This window comes from Mobula hypostoma, chromosome 18, assembly GCF_963921235.1.
Source record: "Mobula hypostoma chromosome 18, sMobHyp1.1, whole genome shotgun sequence".
Taxonomy (NCBI): Eukaryota; Metazoa; Chordata; class Chondrichthyes; order Myliobatiformes; family Myliobatidae; genus Mobula; species Mobula hypostoma.
This window is the reverse complement of record NC_086114.1, coordinates 37,505,527-37,529,453: the sequence shown is the minus strand read 5'-3', so window position 1 is coordinate 37,529,453 and position 23,927 is coordinate 37,505,527. Positions and strand designations below refer to the sequence as shown.

The 23,927-nt window shown below is 42.5% G+C and overlaps 1 protein-coding gene across 4 annotated transcripts in view; it reads right to left on the bottom strand.

Moving 5' to 3' along the window:
* The window catches only part of marchf8 (membrane-associated ring finger (C3HC4) 8), a 47,140-nt gene that overhangs the window by 3,378 nt on the left and 19,835 nt on the right, over positions 1–23,927 (bottom strand). The window contains exons 2-5 of one of the 4 annotated variants that reach the window (XM_063070749.1): positions 10,833–10,907; positions 6,606–6,685; positions 5,033–5,857; positions 1,183–1,363 (exon numbers count right to left, since the gene is read on the bottom strand). In XM_063070749.1, coding sequence (XP_062926819.1) covers positions 1,183–1,363; positions 5,033–5,857; positions 6,606–6,685; positions 10,833–10,907 — 1,161 coding nt within the window. The remainder of the gene's footprint in view (positions 1–1,182; positions 1,364–5,032; positions 5,858–6,605; positions 6,686–10,832; positions 10,908–23,927) is intronic. The other 3 variants (XM_063070750.1, XM_063070751.1, XM_063070752.1) reach the window with 3 other exon arrangements.

Here is a 23,927-nt window from a genome sequence, read left to right as displayed (position 1 = left end):
CCTCCCCATCTTACCTGGTACTACAGCTGATTCTTAATTTTGGGAGCTTGCTGTGCACAACACCAGCTGCCAGGATTGCATTGTAACAGTCCTTCGCCAGCCACCAAGCCCATCTCAGAAGAAAGATTAAACAACAGGGATAGGTGGAGCCCTGGTTTAGCACCCACCACAACTCGGGATGCCCAATACAGTGTCCATATGTGACCCGACAATGATACTGGCATCTACAGCCAGTTACAGCACCATTAGTCTTTGGCAAGATGAACCCACCACTACCTAATGCAGCTTTATCTTTACCCAGATCCCCCACCCCACCAGTGGCAGCACTGGAATTGCCCTCCACTCTGTGATTCGGCCAAGCTTAGAACAGAGGAATCCTGCCATCCTCTGCCACAATTCCCCAAGTGTGAAGCTTCACACTGAATCTGCTGGCTTTCTACAATCCTCTGACTCCTTTCAACTAATATTTCAGGATGAATGTTGCTGCACAGAACAATCTTGTGGAATTTCCAGTATACACAAGCTATTCAGACCAACTTCTCTATGACAGCCCACTGTCTCCACAAGCCGCCTTCCACCTTCTAGACCTGCTAACCCCCAACCTCAGGTACTTATGGAGCAGCACCTTCGATGCATCAGCCTTATTTGCCCCTGCTATTCTCTGTGGTGGCGAGCTCTACAGTCCAACGTCTCTCTTATGACAAGAGAGACCATTCAGCCCATTTGACCCATGCCAACTCCCAACAGAGCAATCCCATCATCCTGTTTTACCCACTTTCCTAAACTTTATAACTTATTCCCTCTTGAGTGGCCATCAACTCCTCTGACTCTTTTGCCACTTAAAGATGATCTATAGCAGTCAACGAACTTACCAAGCATCAAGACCTTTTGGAAGGTGGAAGGAACCAGAGCACTGAGAGGAAACCCACATGGTCAGAAGAAGAATGTGCAAACTCCATACAGACAGCACAGAAATAGTTCATTTAGTTCAATTCCCCCAAGCCAACCAAAACACCTGGTTGAGCTCGTCCCATTGGCTTGTATATGACTATATCCCTCTACACATTACTTGCATTGTTGACCGTCTCATAATCATGGCCATACACTTTAAACCACAAGAAAGACTGGTGGACATTCCACAACATCAGGCATTTACCCAGCAACGCGCCATTCCTTACGTACTTTCCGCAGTGGTTTTAATTTGGTCTCCATAATGAACTCGTATTTGCAGAGCTCACAGCACCGTGTGTCTGAGCTCTTGATCCACTGCTGCAGACAAGCCTGGTGTACATATCGGAGGCTCCCAGTGCAGTGACAGGGCGTAATGAGTGGACCTTCATCATCTCCTTCACAGTGACATATTCTGTATCAAAGGAGAACAAATTAATTATAATCTGCACTGCCCAGATCAGTGAATTCCATCTGATATCAATACCCAAACAAAGCAACAACTCAATTCATTCCTAACATAAGCCCTGTGTACAAAGCTCCTTCTATCTTCACTGGGACATGGGCATAAGCTTGAGCTACAGTACAAGCACAGGAGTATGTTGCAGCCTCTTTCATCTAGTAACTCCCTTAAATGAAGCAGCCATTTCAAATTAATGGACCACTGCCTGCTGCTACTTGACATACAGATTTCCCCGGTTTCCCCAGAATGCTGAGCCAGGGGCATGTTCCCAAAACTCTGACACAGTAGAGAATATCCTAGCTGGTTGCATCAACTCCTGGTACGGAAACACCAATGCCCAGGAACAGAAAAGGCTGCAGAAAGTGGCAGACACAGCCAAGTCCATCACAGCCAAACTCCTTCACAGCACTGAAAACATTTACATGGAGCACTGCCACAAGAAAGCCGCACCTATCATCAAGGACCCCCATTATCCAGGCCACGGTCCCTTCTCGCTACTACCTCAGACAGGAAGTACTGAAGCCTAAGCTCCTACACAACCAGGTTCAGGTCCAGTTATTACTCTACAACCATCAGGCCCCTGAACCTCATGGATAACTTCAATCATTACTCCTCTGAACTGATTCCTGACCTAGACTCACTTCCAAGGACTCTTTACAAGTCAGGTTCTCAATATCTTTTGTCTGCAAGTTTGCTTCTTTTACACATTGGTTGTTCATGTGTAGATTTTCAAAAATTCTATTGTATTTTCTTTTTTCCTCCTGTAAATGCCTACCAAGAAAATGAATCTCAAGGTAGTTTACTCTGAACTCAAACTTTGAAACCAAGCCTATGCGGAAGTGATTGAGAAATGGGAAGAGAAAGCTGACAGAGTGACTGTTTCAGTACAAATGCTACCAGTTGGCAGAGGCAGTGTTTGCTAAAGCATTGGATTCTCACAACTTCAAGGCTGGGGACTCAAAGCCCAAGGGGAACAGCTTCTCATAATTCCATACACTATTCCATCCATCAGGGCCATGCTAGATCTCAGAGCAATCTCTACCCCCTCCCGCATCTTGATTCATCCAAAGTTGAGGTACCAGAGGATACAGGGAACCACCACTGGTTACCAGAAGAAACTGGAAACTGCACAGAGACCGCAGAGTTTGGACACAAGCCTGGCCCACTGGAATGGTGAGACAGCAGCTGTCACTCTGCGCTAGCTAGTGTCACTTGGAATATCACTCCCCTGCTCAACTGTTTTCTTGGTATATCTTCTTCTGCATAAAGTAAGTCCTCTGTAGTTTGTACAAATGCAAATGCAGCCACTGGGTTTGTTGAGAACATCCCATTCATTCTTGCAAATCGCCAAAGCTACAATTCTCAATGTTTCTCAGGAGATCCCAATTCCAAATTATTCTGAATTATCCTCAATCATCTTGAATGCCAAGTGAGGTTATAATTGCAAATGATGTTACAATCCCCAATAATTGGCTGAGTGCGGGTCGGTGGGACTAGGTGAGAGTAAGAGTTCGGCACGGACTAGAAGGGCCAAGATGGCCTGTTTCCGTGCTGTAATTGTTATATGGTCATAATTTCCCAAATCACAGATTTCTCAGGGTCATTCACTCTTGGGTTTTTTAAAGGATTGCTTCCTGAATTTGTTGAATCTTTTTTGCCATGTGCACAAGTACGGTGAGGTACAGGCACAGTGAAAAGCTTCCACAATGGTTCAAATTCACTTGGACAGTTGTACGTTGCTAGGATACTGTTGTACCTTGTGTCTGGACCACGAGGATGTTATTATAATTTCTGTCCTGTACACTAGAGACCAAGGCCAGAACTCTCCTCTGGAAGCATGGGCGTTTCAGCAACTCTGAGGTGAACCACTGAGGAAATGTGACAGGAAGGCACCTCACCAAATCCCACAACTGTAGAAACACCATCTCCTGAGTCATGTTCCTGGTCCCACTTCAGGGAATAATATTTCCATTATTTCAGTGGACATTAGATGGCTTCTTCACCTTTCTCTGTTACTTCTACCACATCGCAGGCACAAGAATTTGGTGAGGTCCTGAGTTACCCTGAAACTTGGTAGGAAATACGACCCTTGCACAAAACCCTCAACATTAGGCTGCACGCTGTGCTGGAATCCACACCCCATTGTTCTTGGCAGCTGCAAGTCACATTCCAAGCCATCCCTGCTCACGTCAGGTGGGATGTCACCACAAGAAAAATCCAGGCTTCAAAATGCTTGTGGTCCCAGGCAGAAATCACAGTTGGGTGCTTGGTGGTTGTTTATTCAGAGTTACAGTGAACAATGCCTTCCTCCGGCAAAGCAAATACTAAAAATAAAACCATAACCTCACCTCTGTCCTCTGGGACACTGTCAACCCACTTGCAACTAAACAGAACCACAAAAACTTTACATACAGGCTGTCACCCTGATTCAATGTCACCGCTTTGTCATCTCTTTCTCTGTGTAATATCTAGTTAAATGTATCACCATTATCACGTGATTCAACTTCATCATTCACACTCCTCTATGGGAAGAACATCCACCAGAGATCCTTTCAGATTTATTACTAATAATTCTATACTTTGTACACTCCAGTTTGTGTCTCCCTATGTGGAAGTGTACTCCTTGTATCCACGTTACGTCAAACTCTGACTTAAGATTCATACAGTTAGTGGGGATAGACAGGCCCCATTTTTATCACGTCCCAAGGCCAAACCCAATCTACTGTGACAACGGTTTTCTCAGCAGAGATGCAAATACTCAGCTGCGGCTGACACTGGGAAAAAGCTTAAGTACTGGGCTCAAACTACAGCTGGACTGTTAGCCCACTGGGGTTGGCTTAGAGAAGATGAGGACCAGCTAAAGTTTTGAAAATAAAAACCAGAAACGATAAAACCCAGTTGCTAAATATTTCTCACCCTCCTTGCAACATTGCATTTGGTCAAAGTTCTAGACTTTTTTTTTAAAAATGTCATAGACCAGTACCATTAAGCAAGGGGTCCATGGACACCAGGTTGGGAACCCCTGCTCCAAAGTGATACAGCATGGAGAGGAGCCCATCAAGCCCACTATCCACACCCACCAAACACCTACCTTTACACTAATCCTACCCGCTTTATTCGCCCCGTATTCCCCCCAACCCAATTCTATCACTCATCTGCGCACTAGGGGCCAATTAACCTACGAACTTCTGGGAGGAAGCAAACAGGGAGAACATACAGACTCCACACTGACAGCACTGCAAACCAAGGTCAAACCTGAGGTGCTGGAACTACATTGCAGCAGCTTTACTGGTGTGGCAATGTGTCAGTCTATGATGTTCACCCCAGGCCAGTGTCCAAGGTACATAGATATAAATGAGCCAAAACAGCCAGGTTAACACTACTTGGTTTTCACTTGGAAATGAGGCAGGAGAGAGGACACAGTGAGATGCAATACAACACAAGGTCAGTAATAGCAGACAAAGTGGTGTGTGCAAAAACAAGCAGCTACAAAGCAGAACTGTAGGCAATTACAAAGCAACAGTGCAGCAGAGGGGTGGGGGCAGAGGGGTTCCAGTTCAAGTTGGCACCACTAGGAGGATTAAGGAAAGTATAGGAGGAGCTATTATCTGAGGAACCAACCTGCACACCTCCCAGGATGGCGAAAGACACCATTTTACAGATGTAAGGGAGGGACCTTCTAGGTCACTGTCACCTTCAAATGAGCAAAGGGGGGCTCGCTGCTCTTCCTCGGTTACTTCCAGCCCAGGCACTCTGATTGCAGTATCTTTCTCAAACACATCATCGTCTCCAATTTCCTCGGAGCAAAAGGAGTCACTGGACAGCTTGGTAACGGGAACGTGGGCACCACTCCCCTCTGGTTCAGGAAGCCTCTTCAGAACACACAAGCTCGAAGTGTGCAAGGAAGGGAAGAAAAGTCGGTACAGGTAGGATCTTCTGTTGCTCTGCTCTGCTTCAGTGACCGTGACTTCAACCACACCAAGGCCATCTCTAGGCCCCTGGTTGTCTGAGAAACCAGACACAAAGGGCTGCATCTGAGAACTTAGGATATTTTGCAATGGTTTGTAATAGTCTTCTCTCTTCTTAATGTGATGTTGTTTCTTCATCTTTGAGCTCTTCGCTTGGACTGGTGTTAATTTTCCATCGGAGCAAGTCCTCTCAATGAAGCTCAGACTGCTAGCTGATCGATCAGGCTTCATGTGGACATCGTTGAGGGATTTGGAGTGCTTCACCTCTCCACTGTCTGTGGTTTGCTTCCCAGGCCAAAGGAGTTGAGCCAGATCTTCTCCAAATAAACTCTGCTTCCTTGTACTTTGTGGCATGTCTTGACAGGCACACGTAGCAACAACCTCGTGGACCAGAGATGATTTGCTTTTGGGCCTAGTCAGGACAACAACAGTCTGCAGTGGACTGCTTGGCACATGCTCAGATGGAATTGCATCCGAACTGCATGCAGAGAGAGTAAACAAGGAGGAAAGAAAGGGAGAGGGTAGTGGGGGAAAGAAAAGAAATGAAAATAACTCAGGATGAATCAATTCCACACAGGAATGGTTGTTCATAGTCATGGAACTTTATTAGGTTTTTGACAACAGAGATAAATAATGCTATAAATGTGAAAAGAAATGCAACTATAATTAATCAATGAACCCAAGTTATTCCCATTCCAACACAGACTGTTACTGCTATATGTGCCTTGTGCATATCTTGTTTGTGCTATATGTGCCTTGTGCTATGTATAACTGTTAGTACTGTGTTTGGCACCTTGGACCCAGAGGAACAGGGTTTTGTTTGGCTGCATTCATAGTATTCATGTATGGTTAAATGGTAATTATATTTGAGCTCAAAGTTTTCCTTTTACTTCTGAAAGGAGGTGATGAAACTATTCAACTGATTTAACATCACCGTCAACAACAATCTGAACCCTTGTACTATCTTCATCACTGGATTGAAGAAAAACAAGAGCCTTGCTCTCTTATCAAACACTTCAAATCCCAATCCCACATCCAAGCTCAGTCAGGCTGATCTTAACCATAATGTTGCCAATGTTAAGTTCCACCTGATACTAAGCATGGAAGAGTTATAGTTCATATGACAACCAATTCACTGGTCCCTCCTCATGCCCCAGTCTATCAGTGGTTAATTCTGTAATTGAACAAAAGAGTCTCGATGAAAGATTTGCCAAAGTGGGGATTACCTGCAGATATCCTGGTCCGAGGGGCTGACTGAAGTCCTGGAGAAGCTGTGAGGAGCCGTCACTGAGGTTGGACTGCCTACCTGTCAGCACAACACACAAACCACATTAGCCAAATTACTTTCAATATACCACACTTCAGCCAAACGTTCATACACAGATACCAGCAAATAACCATCTCCAACACTGGCATTACCACTGTCTAATCACCAACACCCTGATGGTGCAACACACAAGATGATGGAGGAAGCATCTGTGGAGGGAAATGGACAGTTGACTAGAAAGTCAGTGACAGACCAACTCACCCAATGGGATTTGGCTGATAGCATCAGGTCAATGAAGTCCTAAAGGTACTGGAGTGTTCTAAGCTGAGACAAGGCAGGCATCTCCAGCTGGGCACATTCATGGAGGTTCAATCATGTGACACCTTGACTCAAACTCATACAACCAAACTACCTTTTAAATGTTTTCCATTTAAAGAATTTTTTAAAAAATCAGATTCCAGAGTAATTTCCAAAAGAGAGCAAGATAAAGAGGGGGGCTGCAAGGGGTGGGATTAACTGGACATTCATGCAGTGAACACAGACACAGGCAAAACAGACCTTTCTACCTGTACAGCAGGATTCTGCACATTGGTTGGCAGCAGTAGATACGCACACGGCTATTGACGATTGGTGTAACTCTCAGCTCCACGTTCTCTCCCATTTATTTTCAGTGGTGGTTGGAGGACCAGACGTTCGCAGCTGATGTTCCCCTGCTTGCCAGTCAAGCATCCTTTGTTTCTAACAACCCTCCTTCCCCAGTAATTTACTCTCAAATTTTACCAAGTAGATTAACATTCAATTGCTGGAGAATCTAGGACAATCTGGATAATTGTTTTAGATAAATCAAAAATAACGGTTGTGTTGGGATTATAGCAAACACTCAGAAAAGAAAATCTCAGCCTGATCTGGAACTCGAAACACTGAGATATTACATCAGGCTGCTTTTAAACTGCTTGTTCTCCCCTTGTCAGTGAGATCCTGTCACAACACCCAGATCTGCCAGCATTGGTAAATCAAAATGTTAGCAAGTCTTTCACAACACAATCACAAATTACCACTGTGGGAGAGGAATGGCACACACTTCACTTCATAACCATCTCTCCATTATCCTTTGTCTCACTTTCCCTTAAGGTTTAAGCTGATTAAGTAAGGGAGGCTACTGGCAGATTTTAGGGTTTTAGGTTGATTTTGGTCTTACATTAAAGCCTCACCATTTCTAGTTTCTTTCAAGCAGCTCACACTCTCTTTGGGAGACAATCTGGATATGACCCAATGACACTTAGTAGGAGCCAATGCTCCTGCATTGCCCTGGGGATCAGTGGGAGTGAACAGGGAGTAACATTGATACTCGACTTCAGAACTCACATCACTCACATCCCTCTTTACATCGGCGGCACAGCCGTGGAAACTGCAAGCTGCTTCAAACTTCTGGGAGTGCCCATCTCGCACAAACTCTCATGGTCCCGAAACACATTCTACATAATTAGGAAAGCTCACCGACACCTCTACTTTCTGAGGAGGCTGGACAGAGCCAGACTATGCACATGTATACTCATGTTCTTCCACAGATGTGCAATAAAGAGCATCCCAACATGTTGCATCACTGCATGGTACGGAAACTGAAATGCAGCAGACAGGAAGCCTCTACAATGAGCAGTCAAAACTACCTAACCCATCACCAGCACCATCCTACCTGCCATTAAGGACATAAATAGAGAAAGGTGCCAGAAAAGGGCCAGTAACATCATGAAGCATCCCACCCACCCTGCTCATAAGTATGTGCAATATTTTCTCCGCTCCCATCCCGGCCTGGGGGTGGGGGGGGGGGAGGCTACATGGCATCAACACCAGGACCCACCAGACTCAAAAACCAGTACCTTCCACAAGCAGCAAGACTGATCAGCAACTCCACCGCCACTATATTATCATTTCTTGTCAGAGTCATCTTATGCACAGACACTCCTGTGCCTAGCTTCACTTTACAATATTTTAGTCCAACTATTTTCATCATTTCTTGCAGCTGTTGTCAGGTCAATGAAGTCTTAAGAATTGCAGGTGTGAAATTCACAGAAAAAAAAACACAGGTTCCTCACATTGACAGCTATTCCCAAGAGTCAACCAAACCATCTGGGGATGTTCAAAAACAAGTCAATCCAGTACACAATGCTTCAGGTCTGAGGCTAATCAGCCAGGGACAAGTTTTAATGAACTTAAGGTCAGAGCAAGAAGCGAAATGAGTGGTGGAGAGTGTGTTACCATCAGTATTTACAAAGTATCTGGACATGCAACTGAATCATCCAGGGATCAAAGGCTATGGACCAAGTGCTGGAAAGTGGGATTAACACAGATGCGTGCCCACTAGTTGGCATGTTACCATGCTGTACAAATCTGTGAGACAACATTCTGCAGATTTCCAGATTTTTAAATCTAGAATTCCACTGGTGGACCACAATCACCGTTCAAGATTTGATTCCTGCTACTGTCTATAAAGAGTTTGTATGTTCTCCCCGTGATCACAAGGGTTTTCTCCCACATTCCAAAGACGTACAGTTAGGGTGAAGGTGAGCAAGTTGAGGGCTTGCTATGTTGGTGCCAGAAGTGTGGCAACACTTACGAGATATACAATCCTCACCGATTTGATGTGAGGCAACGCAAACTTTGTATTTCGCTGTATGTTTCAACGCACAGGAGACAAATAAAGCTAATCTTTATTCTTATCGTTATATACTGAGAAACCTGCAGCAAACCATAGGAAACAGAAGATCACTTCGAAAGAGTGAGCAGTCTGAAACACACACACACATCCCTGTGGCCAAAGATTGTGGGACTCAGTGTGGTATTGTAGCAAGCAGTTTCTATTAGTCTCTGCAGGGTCCATTAGGTGGGTGTGCAGACAATGTTTCCTCATGCGTGGGATTCTAGAAACACAGGTCGCCATTTAAAATATACAGAGGTTCACTGGGAATTGCTGGTAGAAATAGGGTCAGCTGATGGTACCATGGAGAACTTGCACAGGAGCTAGCCCGGTTCACAGTTAACGTCCCAACAATGCAGCAGCAGAGAAAGGTTCCTGGAGCATTAGGGTAGGGTTTGGCCACCCTAAAGGAAAATGGAGGAATGATGCACCTCAGAAGAATCGACATTTGTCTTTGACAGTGGATTTTTCAACAACAGCTTTAAATGAAGTCAGTCCCAATGAGGAGACAACATTTGCACCTTCCTATTCCACCTGCCTGCTTGTGTGGGTCATTCACTGTGACATACAGCACTCTCATTCAAACCTTGCAGCACCAGAATGAATACCCTAATAGAGAATTCAAATTCCCAGCATGAACGATGCATGCACTTCTGATGGACACTGGGTGCCTCATCACAATTAACAACTGGTTTTGCACTTCCATTCCACAGCAGAAAAGAATATGCGCTGTGATGGAGCTCTAGCCAAGTACATTAATGTTACAGAACCATGGCAAAGAAACAGGACTTACAGTACATCTCAACCATTAAATCTGCCTTTTCCTGAATTTACTAAAAGAGACATGCTCTTGAGAAACAGTTTGTTAATCAAAACTTCAAAAATCAAAACAGCTGAATGAAATGCATTATGGGTCCTTTGCTGTTGTGAATTTTTATGCTCAAAGAGCTGTTCCCTATATTAAAATATGTTTGGTAATTCAAATGTTTCAAGATGCAATGACTAATAGCAAAAAATTGTAAACTACAATTGTAAATTGAAAAATTACTGTAACTAACTGGCAGAGCACACTTGACAGACTGGAATATTCTTTTGTGTTTTAATGAAAAACAGATCTCCAAATATGTCTTCTGTGCATATTTCACCAGCTGTATTTAATATGTGAGATATGTCAAAACTTCAGCTACTTGAGCAAGCTTCAGAAATTTCTGAAACTGCGCAACCTCGAGTGACATTTTTATTTAATTATACTAATGAAATACTGCCTCAGTTGGACAGTATGAAATTGTAAAGTAATTTTATCCTGCAAGACTATTGTGGCTTGCCTAACAGATCAATCCGCTGGACTCTTAATAGTCTAGTCTATTCTAATGAAGGGGGCAGTGTTTAACAGAAAATAAATTGCAGTTTACATGATGAGACAGCTCCATGCACAAATCAGTTGAGTTTAGATAAAGATTATCTTGTAACAGCATGTATTACCATCCTTACCGCATTTTCTGATTCAGCACGCACCTTAGAAATATTGCTGGAACGGCTGGTAGAATGGCCCAGAGGCTTCTCATTCTGTAACAGAAAGGTGAGGCATATTAACCTTGCTAACCAACAACACACTCAATGTAAAATAGCACTGCTGCTAACAAAAGCTTAGCATCTATAAAGCAAAATTAACTGTAGACTCAAAAGTAATTTGCACAGTAATATTTCAGCGAGGGGTGGGGGGGGGTAGAAAAGCATCAGAGGCGTCCAGCATCCACTCAGACTTAACAATTTACACTGACCAAGTACCCAGTTACACTGTTGGTCAGATCAAAAGTGGTGACAAATAGGTTTATAGGAGGGAGATTGAAAATCTAGTTGAATGGTGCCACAACAAAAGCTCTCACTCAACGTCAGCAAAAACAAATGAACTGATTATTGACTACAGGAGGAAGAAACCCAGGGGTCCATGAGCTAGTGCTCATTAGGGGAATGGAGGTGGAGAGGGTCAGCAATTTTAAATTCATTGGCATACTCATACAAGAGCATCTGTCCTAGGACCAGAATGTAAGTGACACAGAAGACACTACAAATCCTCTACAGTCTTGGAAGTTTGTGCAAATTTGACACGTCATCCAAAACTTCAACAAACCTCAGTAGATACGAAGTCGAGAATATCCCGACTGGTTGCACCACGTCCTGGATATGACATACCAATAACTGAAGTATTTATAGTGGAAGGGTTTCATGTGTTCAAAGTAGTTAGCTTCACATTTTTCAGAGACTTAGCTGAGATCTAGGTCTCCAAAATATCATATGCATGTGAAGTCACCCACGTGGGAGAAAACGGGTATATAATGAATATTATATTCATTATAATATTCGGAGCGTGGCCACTCCAGTGAATGATATTTGTTATGTGTCAAGTAGGGTACCGTGCACAATTCTGATTTGATGGAGACAGACATGAGAGTACGGAGGAACATCTGGAGAAACTTCTGAAATGCCCACTTCGCTGCCACTGCTACTGTGTGGTCCGGAATCTCCGGAGAAGGCCCCGAATCCTCGGCTTTGCTTGTTTCAGCGGCCGAGGCGAGGTCGAAGGCGCTCAGCAGGGGATGGCACTTGGGAGGCTGTATCAGAGGGGCTGGTCGGAGGCTCGAAGTTTTCGGACAGACGGACTCAGTGTCGGCTGTGGTCAGTTGCTTCCAATGCATCGGCAGTAGTCGATGCCTGGAGGTTTACGGCAGGGAGTTTCTCCCTTTTGCCACCTGCTATCGAGTACTCGGGAGCCGATTGGGACTTTGAGACGTTTTTTTACCGTGCCCATAGTCTGCTCTTTATCAAATTATGGTATTGCTTTGTATGCTGTAACTATATGTTATAATTATGTGGTTCTGTCAATGTTAGTCTTTGGTTTGTCCTGTTTTTCCTGTGATATCACCCTGGGGGAACATTGTATCATTTCTTAATGCATGCATTTCTAAATGACAATAATCGAGGACTGAGTGTTCTCATAATCTAAAAAAGTTCAGGTATATTAGGAATATGGTTGGAACATCAAGGAGAAACATGAAAGAAACACAAGGTGAAGGAAAATTAATTCACCCAGCTTCAGTTTCTGCACCAGACAATTTGTTTACAACTTACACTGGACAACAAATTTTTCTGTAAGTGTTGCTTCCCCCCGCAGTAATTTTTTTTTGTTTATGATAGGTCACGAAGCTGTACACAAATATAATTCCAGACCACTTGTATCATGTAGGAATTTGGAGAAACAAGAAATTAACTTTATTTGAATATAATGTGTTTAATTGCATAACAGCGCTAACAGTTTGCAATAGCTTAAGCTAAAAATGTTTTGTTGATGATTTTCGTTTGCATTCAGTGTCTGAGGCTTCTCACTTAAGTGTTCATCACAAGTCAGCCAGCATTAATGGATTCCAATTGCCCTGATACTGCTTCTCCATGACCACAATATCCTGGTGAGACCTTTCACCATGCTCACCAATGCCTGTACCAAGATTTGCAGGGAAGAAATCTAAATGGGAATGCAGAAAGTGGATCTTTAGTGACAGGTTGAATTTCATGGTTTTGTATGCTTGAAGCATGCTGTCAGCCAGCTGTATGTAGTTTGGTGCTCTGTAGTTACCAAGAAAATTTTCAACAACATCCTCGAATGCCTTCCATGCAATTATCCCCAGTCCCACTAGGAGTTCTTTGAATTATCTGTCAGATTTGCAGATCACAAAAATGCCTTGCTTAATCTTGGCATCAGTTATTCTGAGAAATACCTGTCTCAAACATTGAAATTCTTCACGGAAATGCTTGTGTCTGGTGACAGCAGATCCTATCTTTGCAGCCTTGAACCCAAGCCTCTGACCAGGTCATCTAACTCAGATTGAGTTACTAAATGAGGCTTACTCAACAAAGAGTCCAAAAATCTATAATCAGTATCAGTATGGTTTTCCCCGTTCCTGGCTCATGCGTCATGGCATCTTAATTTTCCTCCTCTAGACTCCAAATCCTGTTTTTCTTAAACCTTTCTTACCATACAGCATCTGCCCTACCTAAGCATGCTCAGGCATGCCTGGACAAGATAGAAAACTTTTCAGCTTACATTGTGGGCAACATTTAAATGATGAATTATGAATTGAAATAACAAATATTGGTGATTTTTTTTAAATGGTGCCCCAAAGTATATAGGAACAAAATCTTTATTGTCCAATGTTATTGGTATGTTCTTTAGTTAATCAGAATTGTACCAGTATTTCTGAAAATTCTTTGAATTTACGAAGTTCTTTGAGCTTTATATTTAAGAAATGCTTTGTGCTTTGGATATGTTTAGTGTTTTAGAAATGGCTTGTAATTTGGAAATGTTGAAGATAAAAGTCCTCCAAATATTAAATGTGTTTTTAAGACACATTTAAGACTGTTGTTTGGATTTAAGTGTGTATCACTGAAAATAAATGAACTGTGTTAGTCCTGACGAAGCATCTCGGCCTGAAACGTCGACTGTACCTCTTCCTAGAGATGCTGCCTGGCCTGCTGCGTTCACCAGCAACTTTGATGTGTGTTGCTTGAACTGTGCTCTGTACCAGTTTGTTAGCTGGAAGTACCTTGGCCTTAATGGGGAGAGAGGATTCACCTTTCGGATAGTGAGAATTGGCAGTTAAACTCATGGCAGAGAATCAACAGGGAAGTAAACTAGTTTTTGAAGGTTGGGTAGTTACAATATAATCTCCCTTTAGCGAGGGCCCTCATGGCAAATTATATCTGATAGGGCTTAAAGTCTGTTTGAATTTAGAACTTCGTGGCCAGCAAACCCAGTACCATCACAAGACAGCCTTCGATGCATCTGTAAGAAACATTCTTTGCAAGTCTAAATTATAATTAGCAGCAAATGCAGCCAGAAGGAAGAGCTACATTAGAACTGGCGTCACAGCATTGGCACAGGAATAAATTTAAGCTGACCTGCCAAGGTTGATGAATTTACTGCCTCAGTGTTTGGTTGTTTTTAAATCATAAATTAGTAAATTCTAACCCTACCCAGCAGCTACCAACCCCCAATCTCTAAACCTCAATCTAGGAGACTGATGATCCAAGTCACTGTGATGTCAGCAGGGATTCCATGTGGCCACAGCGTCAACCATCACTAGGACAATACCAATGAAGGGTTGTACTGCCAAAATTCCCTTTGCCAGCTGGCTCAATGACAACACATCATTTGTCTGCAACAAAACAAATGCAAACAATGCTTGCAGTATTTAAATCATTACATTCAGATGACTTGCAGATATAGTTGGCGAGTGAGAGGGGGAAGGACAGGAATAGAATTGGTTTGTGAGAATCAGGTTTAATATCACTGGCATATGTCATGAAATATATTGTTTTGTGGCAGCAGTACATTGCAATAAATTAATCTAAATTACAATAAGAAATATATATATTAAAAATTAAATTAAGTAGTGCAAAGAAAACTAAAAAAGAAAAAAGTAAGACCGTGTTCATGAGTTCATTGTCCAGTCAGAAATCTGATGGCAGTGGGTAAGAAGCTATTCTGAAAACGTTCCTTGATGGTGACAATGAGAAGAGGACATGTCCTGGATGATGGGGGTGGGGGGGGGAGGTCCTTCATTAACGATGGATGCTGTCTTTTTAAGCATTGTTTTTTCAAGATGCCTTTGATGCTGAGGAGGCTAGTGCCCACGATGGAGCTGGCTGAATTTACCAGCTTCTTCAGCTTTTTCCCGGATCTTGTGCAGTGGCTCCTCATACCACACAGTGATGTAACTAGTCAGAATGCTCTCTATGGTACAACTGCAGAAATTTGCGAGAGTTGTTGGTGACATGCCAGTTCTCCTCAAAGTCCTAATGTGCTTTCTTTGTAATTGCCTCAATATGTTGGGACCAAGATAGATCTTCAGAGATGATGACACCCAGGAATTTGAAATTGCTCACCCTTTCCACTGCTGATCCCTCAATGAGAGAGACTGGTGTATGTTCTCTCGATTTGCCCTTCCTGAAGCGCACAATCAATTCCTTGATCTTAACGACGTTGAATCCAAGGTCGTTGTGGTGACACCACTCAACCAGCTGATCTATCTCACTCCTGACCGGCGCCTCATCAGCATCAGAATTCTGCCAACAATGTCACTGGAAAATTTGTAGATGGTGTTTGTGCTGTGCCCTCCCACACAGTCGTGGGTGTAGAGTGCAGAACAGTGGGCCAAGCAGACATCCTTGAAGTGCGCCAGTGTTGACTGTCAGCGAAGAAATGTTATTTCTGATCTGCCATCATTGTCGTAAGTACCACAGTACAATGAAAACTTCGTCTTGTAAAATTGTTCATACAGATCAATTCATTGCACAGAACACTGAAACAGCAAGGTGAAACTTCAGGAGTGCAGAATAAAGTATAACCAACTACAAAGTGCAATGCAGGTGACAATAAGCAGCAAGGTCAAAAACGAGATCGAATGTGAGGTCAAAGGTCCATCCTATTGCACTAGGGAACCATTTAATAATCTTATAACAGAGAGGAAGAAGCTGTCCTTGAGCCTGGAAGTATGTGCTTTCAGGCTTCTGTCATTTCTGCCCGATGAGAGGAAGGAGAAGAGAATGCCCAGAGTGGCTAGGACTTTTGATTATACGGGCTGCTTCACTGAGCCAACAAGTAGAGACAGAGACCATGGAAGGGAGGCAGGTTTCTGTGATGTGTTGAGCTGTATCCACACACACGGCAGTTTCTTATGGGCACAGGCAGAGCAGTTGCTGCTCTAGTTGGACAGATGGCAAGGGAGCCCTGATGACGGAGGCAGACACAATTGAACAATGTCAGGAAGTCTTCTGTAAAAATCATGGTGGGTTAGAGTTTCCCCAAGAGACTCAGAGCGAAGATAGAATACCAAAGGCAGGAGAGGTATTCATGAAGATGATAAATAGGATGTTTGAGCTGGTTTTTGGATTGAGATCTGGACTCTGACGGCCACTCCAGGACATTAACTTTGTTGTTTTAAGCCATTCCTGTGTAGCTTTGGCTTTACACTTGTGGTTATTGTATTGCTGGAAAACAAATCTTCACCCAAGTCGCAGTTGTCTTGCAGACTGCATCGGGTTTTTCTCCAGGAGTTCCCTGAATCTTGCTGCATTAATTTTACCCCCTACCTTCACGAGCCTTCCAGAGCTCACTGCAGTGAAGCATCCCACAGTACAATGCAGCCACCATCATGCTTCACGGTTGGGATGGTGTGTTTTTGATGATGTGTAGTGTTCGGTTTATGCTGAACATGGCATATAGTCTGATGGCCAAAAAGCTCAGTTTTGGTTTCATCACACCATAGAACTTTCTTCCAGCTGACTTCAGAATCTCCCACATGCCTTCCGGCAAACTCTAGCAGAGATTTCATGTCAGTTTTCTTCCCCCCGCCACCCCAACAGTGGCTTTCTCTTTGCCATTCTCCCATAAAGCTGCAACTGGTGAAGCACCCGGCAACAGTTGTATGTGCAGTCTCTCCCATCTCAGCCACTGAAGCTTGTAACTCCTACAGTTCTGCTAGATTATGTATTGCATTGAACTGCTGCTGCTAAGTTAACAAATTTCACGACACATGCTGGTGATAATACACCTGATTCTGATTCTAATTTGGCACATTCCAGGAGCTATGTACTTGTACCCCTAGGTGTATCCATTCACCAACACCACCTTGGACCTTGATATTCATTATGTATGGCTTGCCCTGATTTAACTTCGCAAAATACATCACTACACATTTGTCTGAGTTAAATTCCACCTGCCATTCCTTTGCCCATTTTCCCAGTTGATTAATACCTTGGACAACCTTCTTCACTGTCCACTATAACAGGAACTTCGGTGTCATTGACCAACTTATTACTCGTGCCACTTATTGTACAATCTTATCCAGGTCATCAGTATACATGACTACAGAGAAGCCAGCAACAATCCCAATGGCACACCACTGGCCGTAGGCATCCAGTCTGGAAAAAAAACTTCCACTATGTTCTTAATTTCCAGAATTGAACACCGTCTGATATATTTGATTTGTTTTTCCAGTTTCTCTGAGTTTCTTTCTAATGGTCTGTGGCCAACATACTGACAGAGAACGATTACAAAGAACTGGCAGCACAGAAACAGGCCAACGAGTTCCTGCCAATGATTATGCTTCACGTAAATCTTCTCTCATCTAACCGAATATGGAATATAACCATTCCACATTTCAAATGAGTGTTAGGTGGACTTAAGTAACTGGCCTTGGGTTGTGCCTGTGTTAAAGGAGAATTATCTTATAAGTGCAATCTTGTTTCCCAGTGCAAAATCATTCAGGAACTGCTTACTGCAAATTTCTTTAGACCTGAAATCAAACACTAAATGTTGGAACTGCTCAGGAGATTAAATGAATTTCAAAGTTTCATTTTATTGTCAAAGTATGCTTGTATAATACAACTCTGATATTTGTCTACTCCAGATAGCCATTAATTACAGAAAGACCGTGGTGTTGAAGAAAGACATCACCTTCCCCCTCCCCCCAACCATCTCTGACCTCCATGAGGCAGCTCCCTGGACACAGCATAGTGCTGGATCCTTCAATCAAATTCAAACTGTACATCACTGCTGCAGTTTCCAAAATGCAAACAAGACAAGAAGAACAAGCAGAAGGCGTAGAAAAAGTGAAATGGGAATCGTTCGCTGGCACCATCCTGACTGGAATTTGACCTAATCCTCTGGTATTCCAACATTTCTTTTCACATTACTGAAGTTTGAGGATTCAAAGGGTAACCTTCAGAACACTATTTCAGAATAAAAGTAATCTTCTTTGTTGGACTTCCTTTACTAAAAAGCAGCTGACTCTCAGCTACCAGCAGTGGTTGGTACAGCAAGGTAGCAGCAGGTACACAATTCTTAAACATACAGTAACTATGTTACTCCCTCTGTAAAGTACTAAGCCCATACAAACATATCAATTGCAACACACACACACACAAAAAATACTGGAGGAACTCAGTAAGTCAAGCTGCATCTATGGAGGAAAATAAACAGTCAACATGTTGGCCAAAATCCTTTAGGATTAGAAACGAAGGAAGGAGGCAGAAGCCAAAATAATGTTCATTGTTTGCATATATAAAACTGTATAATTTCATATACATTAAGTTAACTGGTACAATCAACTCAGATATGTATGGTAAATGATGTATTGATTCATAATTTCATAAGAGCTTTTAATCCAATCCCCAAATATATATTTATTCATTCTTATGAATTAAAAGTTATTCACTTCGAGTAGGAGGAGTTGTTACTGCAGCATTCATTTCCAAGAATCAGTAATTCAGTTGACCACTTAAAGTCAGTCACTTACATGAAAACAAGCTCTTGGGCCCACACTAACCACGAAGCACCTGTTTACACAGTTACCACACAAATTATATTCACCACTCATCTTTATCTGGGACCAATTAATTGAGAGTCAGCAATTGATGCAGCAACCAGATCTTCTGATAGCAGGAGGAAACCAGAGCACCATACTCCTACATGTTTACAGGGAGAATGTGCAAACTGCTTACAGACAAAACCCGAGGTCAGTTTCAAACTCTGATCCCTGGCACTGTGAGCCACTATTTGCCATCTCCACCTCTACAGATAGGCTTCACACAAAACTGTCCTTACATCCTGCACTATAATCGTTAGCTTTACATAATTATTTCCATAATGCGACATTACAAGAAATACATTGCATTTTATATTTGCTAAATATTCTTGGATCCTGGTGACTCTGTGATCTATAGGTTCTTCAGAAGTCAAAAGATTGATATAAAACTAGGTGGTTACTGTTATGTTTTGTAGCCCCAAAATATTAAACTAACTGAAAGCAGAAACAGAGCTGGGAATAACGTATCATAGCTTAATTTTTACTTTAAGCGAGACACACGTGTATGACGCAGTGCTGTGATGACACGTCATTCACGTACTTTGTACATATAACCATAATGAATTATATAAACAAAGAATGCTTAATCAAATACATTTACAAGATTACACAAATATTACTTAAATATTAAATACAGTGCTCCTCCCTGCTGTTATAAACTACAATTTAATATAGAATGCATCTCAAATTATGTACATATATAGACAGATCCTAGATTTTTTAATGCAAATTTTATTTTAGAGATTTATTTTTTGTTTCCAACATTAGCGTCAGTAAAACGAAAACTTTAGATTTCCAAACATTCATTTTACAAAAATTTAAATGTTAGAGAAATTTTTGTACCATGTTAAAGAAAGCAACATATTAAGTAATCGATCAGTTTTCAAATAAAAATGATTACTTCGCACATAAATAGCCCAGTGCATGATCAAAGATAACAAACAGCTGCTAATGATCAATGACATGAGGAGTTGAATGAATTAAATTAAATGACTGAAACAGAAACCAGTATAGAAGGAATCAAACTAGGTAAAAGGTGAGGATGTGGCAGATGTGACTATTTTAATTCTTACGCCATGCCAGGAGAGAGAATAGCAACAAGACGCAAGGTGGTCATCCTGCATCAGCAAGGCCTCTCCCAAGCAGAAGTTTTGCAACATTCCAAAGTTGAGATGTGCTGTCCAAGCACTTCTGGAGGAGGACAAAGAAACAGGCAAGGTTGAGGACCAGAACCTCAGTGGCTGACCACGGAAACTGCAGATAAGAGATACATCAACTGACTTCTCTTCTAAATCGGAACAAGTTCAGCACTGCTATCAGCTCTGAACTCAGAAACCACTGCTACCCAAGTACACTCCTGTACAATCGGGAAAGTCTTGTCAGAAGTGGTCTTCGTGGAAGAGTTGTTGCCAAAAAGCCATTTCTCCAAAGTGGAAACACAGCCAAGAGACTCACCTATGCACAATAACACAAAGACTGGGGTGCTGTACAATGGCAGCAAGTGCTCTGTTCCGACAAGTCAACATTTGAAATTCTTGGCTCAAACAGGATGCAGTTTGTCCATAGAAGTACTGGAGAGTGCTACATGGATGAGTGTCTGCAGACAACAGTGAATCATGGCAGAGGTTCCCTGCAGGTTTGGAGTATGCATTTCTGCAAATGGAGTTGGCGAGCTGGGCAGAATTAATAGAACCCTCAATACTGAGAATCGGAAATGTTGATGATTAGAAATGAGGGTAAGCTCTCTCCCATACAAGTACCAATTGACATTCCAAACCAGACTCGAGGTGTCTCTGTCAATACGTGCACAATTTTTCTCTGCAGTTTTAAGGGAGCATGATGCAAAGGCTATGGGGTGTCATGACTGCACTTATTCCAACAGGAAAGCCATCACAGGCCAGCTTCACTGGATGTAATGGATTATGAGTAGTGTCTGACATCAATGTTTCTTTTACCTTTTTGAAAACCACCTCACATTACTTTGTCCATTCCTATTTCTTCTCTCTCTCTAGTAGAGTTCAAGAGATGGAGCACAGTAGCCAAGTTTGTAAGAACCTGTTACAGTAACTGACAAATCCTAAAAATGACCATAACTGACATGCCCTTTGGCCTTGGGGAAACTACCACCGCTTGAATTTTCTCAGCACATTTGTGTAATCCTTGTGCATCAATGATGTGACCACAGTAAATGATGCTTGGTTTAAAGAATTCACACTTGAGTCGTGCCCCAAGCCCATAATCTTCTATTCTTCTTAATACGGTCTTGAAATTTTGGAAATGTTCCTCGTCACCCTGACTGATAAAAAATGACGTCATCCTGGTAACACTGAGTGCCTGGGTAGCCTTGCAGCGCCTAATCCAGAGCTTTCTGACAGAGTGCAGGTGCAGATGCAACTCCAAAAATAATCCTATTATAGCGATAAAGCCCTTTCTGACTGTTTATGGTGAGAAATACTTTGGACTCTTCTTCAATCTCCATCTGTAGGTAAATCTCAGTCAAGTCCACTTTGCTAAAGTGTTTTCCTCCAAAAAGACTTGTAAAGATATCCTGGGCAGAGAGTATTGATCTACTTTCTGTTCTAGGTTGATGGTGACACTAAATTGCAACAAACCCTAACAGACCCATTCTTCTTGGTTACTGAGCCTGGCATTGCCCATGGACTCCACTCAAACTTGGAAAGAATTTCTTCAGCCTCTATGCAATCTAGCTCACTGGCTATTTCATCATGGACGGTAAAAGAACGCTTTGCAAAAGTTGGTTGTGGCATTTTCATTTAACATTTTTGCTCTTGATATATTTGAGTTTTCCAATACCATACTGTGCAGCATCTAGTACATTTCTTAATTTGCTTTCAGCTGACTGTTGAAGGGGATGTGGTATGCAAATGGTGGATGGAGCTCCAATCAAGTTGCAATTGTCTCAACCAATTATGTCCCCACAATGCTAGCCCTCCTGTTTTTACGACATACAAGTCCAATATGGCTTGTTGGTTTTCTATTTCACTGTTACAATGTCATTCCCACAGGAGTTATCTTTTCTCCACTATAATTTCAAAGGAGGATATCTGTAGGCCTCAGTTCAGTATCTTTGAAATGCCACTCAAACTTATTTTCTGGAACGACTGAAACAGCCGAGCCAGTGTCCAACACCATTTTAATTAATTTACCATTCACTTCTGCTGCACGCCATATTGCTTGTTTATTGTTAATTTTCACATTGTAAGTCTCAAAGCTACCAAGTCCTGTGTCCGTCTCATCACCCAATTTTTCATCAACAGCATGCAGCACGCTCTTTGAAACTGCAAATTGATTTTTTTTTATATCTTTTTCTCTTCCCTGTACAGTCCATTTATTTTTGTCTGTCTGACATGCTCTTTGTAGGTCTTCTACTTCGTTACATTTTCTGCAAGTTTCGCCTTTAAACTTTCATTGGTTTGGTGTATGTGAGCCCCTACCACAACGGTAACACTTAATTATAATTTTTCATATTTGATACATTATTAAATAGCATAAACTCCCATACATCCTCTACTTTGATTGTTTCTTAATGCTCTCCATTTTCTACATACTAACTTCTACTTGACTCCTATAGACCCTAATGAAGTCATACAGCTTAGAAAAAACCCAGCACATTCATGCTGTCCTTTGAATATCTCTGAACTAATACAACTTATCCGCATTAATTCTTTAGCTTTCTACATCTTACTAATTCACTTATCTGCATGTTTTGTAAATTCTGTTACTTCTCTTTCCTGCTGCCATGGTCAAAGTCACTAATCTTCTCAGACCACCACTCAGCACCTCCTCCAAAGTTACCAATTCTGCTATGACTGTTCATTCTCGTCTCTCTGTACTGGGCTGACGCAAGCTCTGCCTGTATAGAATCTTCAGAAATTTGAACTACTTCCACATTGCCCAACACCCTGCTCCAACTGACCTGGAGGCATGCCACTCAATTATGCTGTAAACAACACAAGGTTTGTGGATGCTGGGCTCTTTCCCAAAACACAGTCTCTACTTCTGCAGCAGAATCACCCAATTGAAACAACCCGTGCAGAGCAGACAGTTTTCTACACCTCAAATTATCTAGAGACTTTTAATGGCCACTCTCTACCCTGAAGCTCCAGTGATCCAGCACTGACACACTGCCCACTCAGATTCAGGACATTTCCTCAAACTGCCCACTATCAAGGTTGTGACTATTGCTAAAAAGAAGAAATTCTGCACATGCTGGAAATCAAAAGGCTGGAGGAACTCAGGTCAGGCAACATCCATGGAAATGAAAAAACAGTTGATGTTTTGGGCCAAGACCCTTCTTCAGGATTGGAAAGGAAGGGGATAAGAAGATGGGGGAGGGAGAAAAGGACAGCTAGAAGGTAAAGCTAGGTGGGTGGGAAAGGGCTAGAGATGAAGGAATTTGATAAGAGAGGAGAGTGGGCCATAGGGGAAGGAAGGAGCGATACCAGGGGGAGGTGAATTTAACAAAGGAGTGGGGGGGCGGGGCGGAGGAATTTTTTTAACTGGAAGGAAAAGTTGATATACATGCCATCAGGTTGGAGCCCATTAGGTGGAATACAAGTTGTTGCTCCTCCACTCTGAGGGTGGCCTCATTGTGGCACAAGAGGAGACCATGGGCTGACACATTGGAATGGGAATTAAAATGTTGGATCAACAGGAAGTTCCACTTTCGGCTCCAGTCCCCCAATTTATGACGGATCTTACCACTCTAGAGAGGAAACATTGGGAGCATGAGACAAAACAGATGATCCCAGCAGATTCAGAGGTGAAGCGTTGCCTCACCAGGAAGGACTGTTTAGGGCCCTGAATGAAGGTGAGGGGAAACATGAATGATCAGATGTAACACTTTGGCCATTTGTAGGGATAAGTGCCAAGACGGAGGTTGGTGGGGAGGGATGAATGGACAAGGGAATCATAGAAGAGGCCTTCCCGACACACGTGGTCCTCAAGGAGACTCAGAAGATCCCACTGCACTGTTTAGAGAACAAAGCGGTTCTCTCAGTATATTGGCCAGAGGTTATTATGCAACCAACACTCAAATATTGAGCACCTGGTCATGACCTCAGCTCTACTTGTGACAGCTCAATCCAGTTCCTTGGAAATTTTAACCCTTGCATTGGTGAGGCATGTGCAATCTTGATGCCGG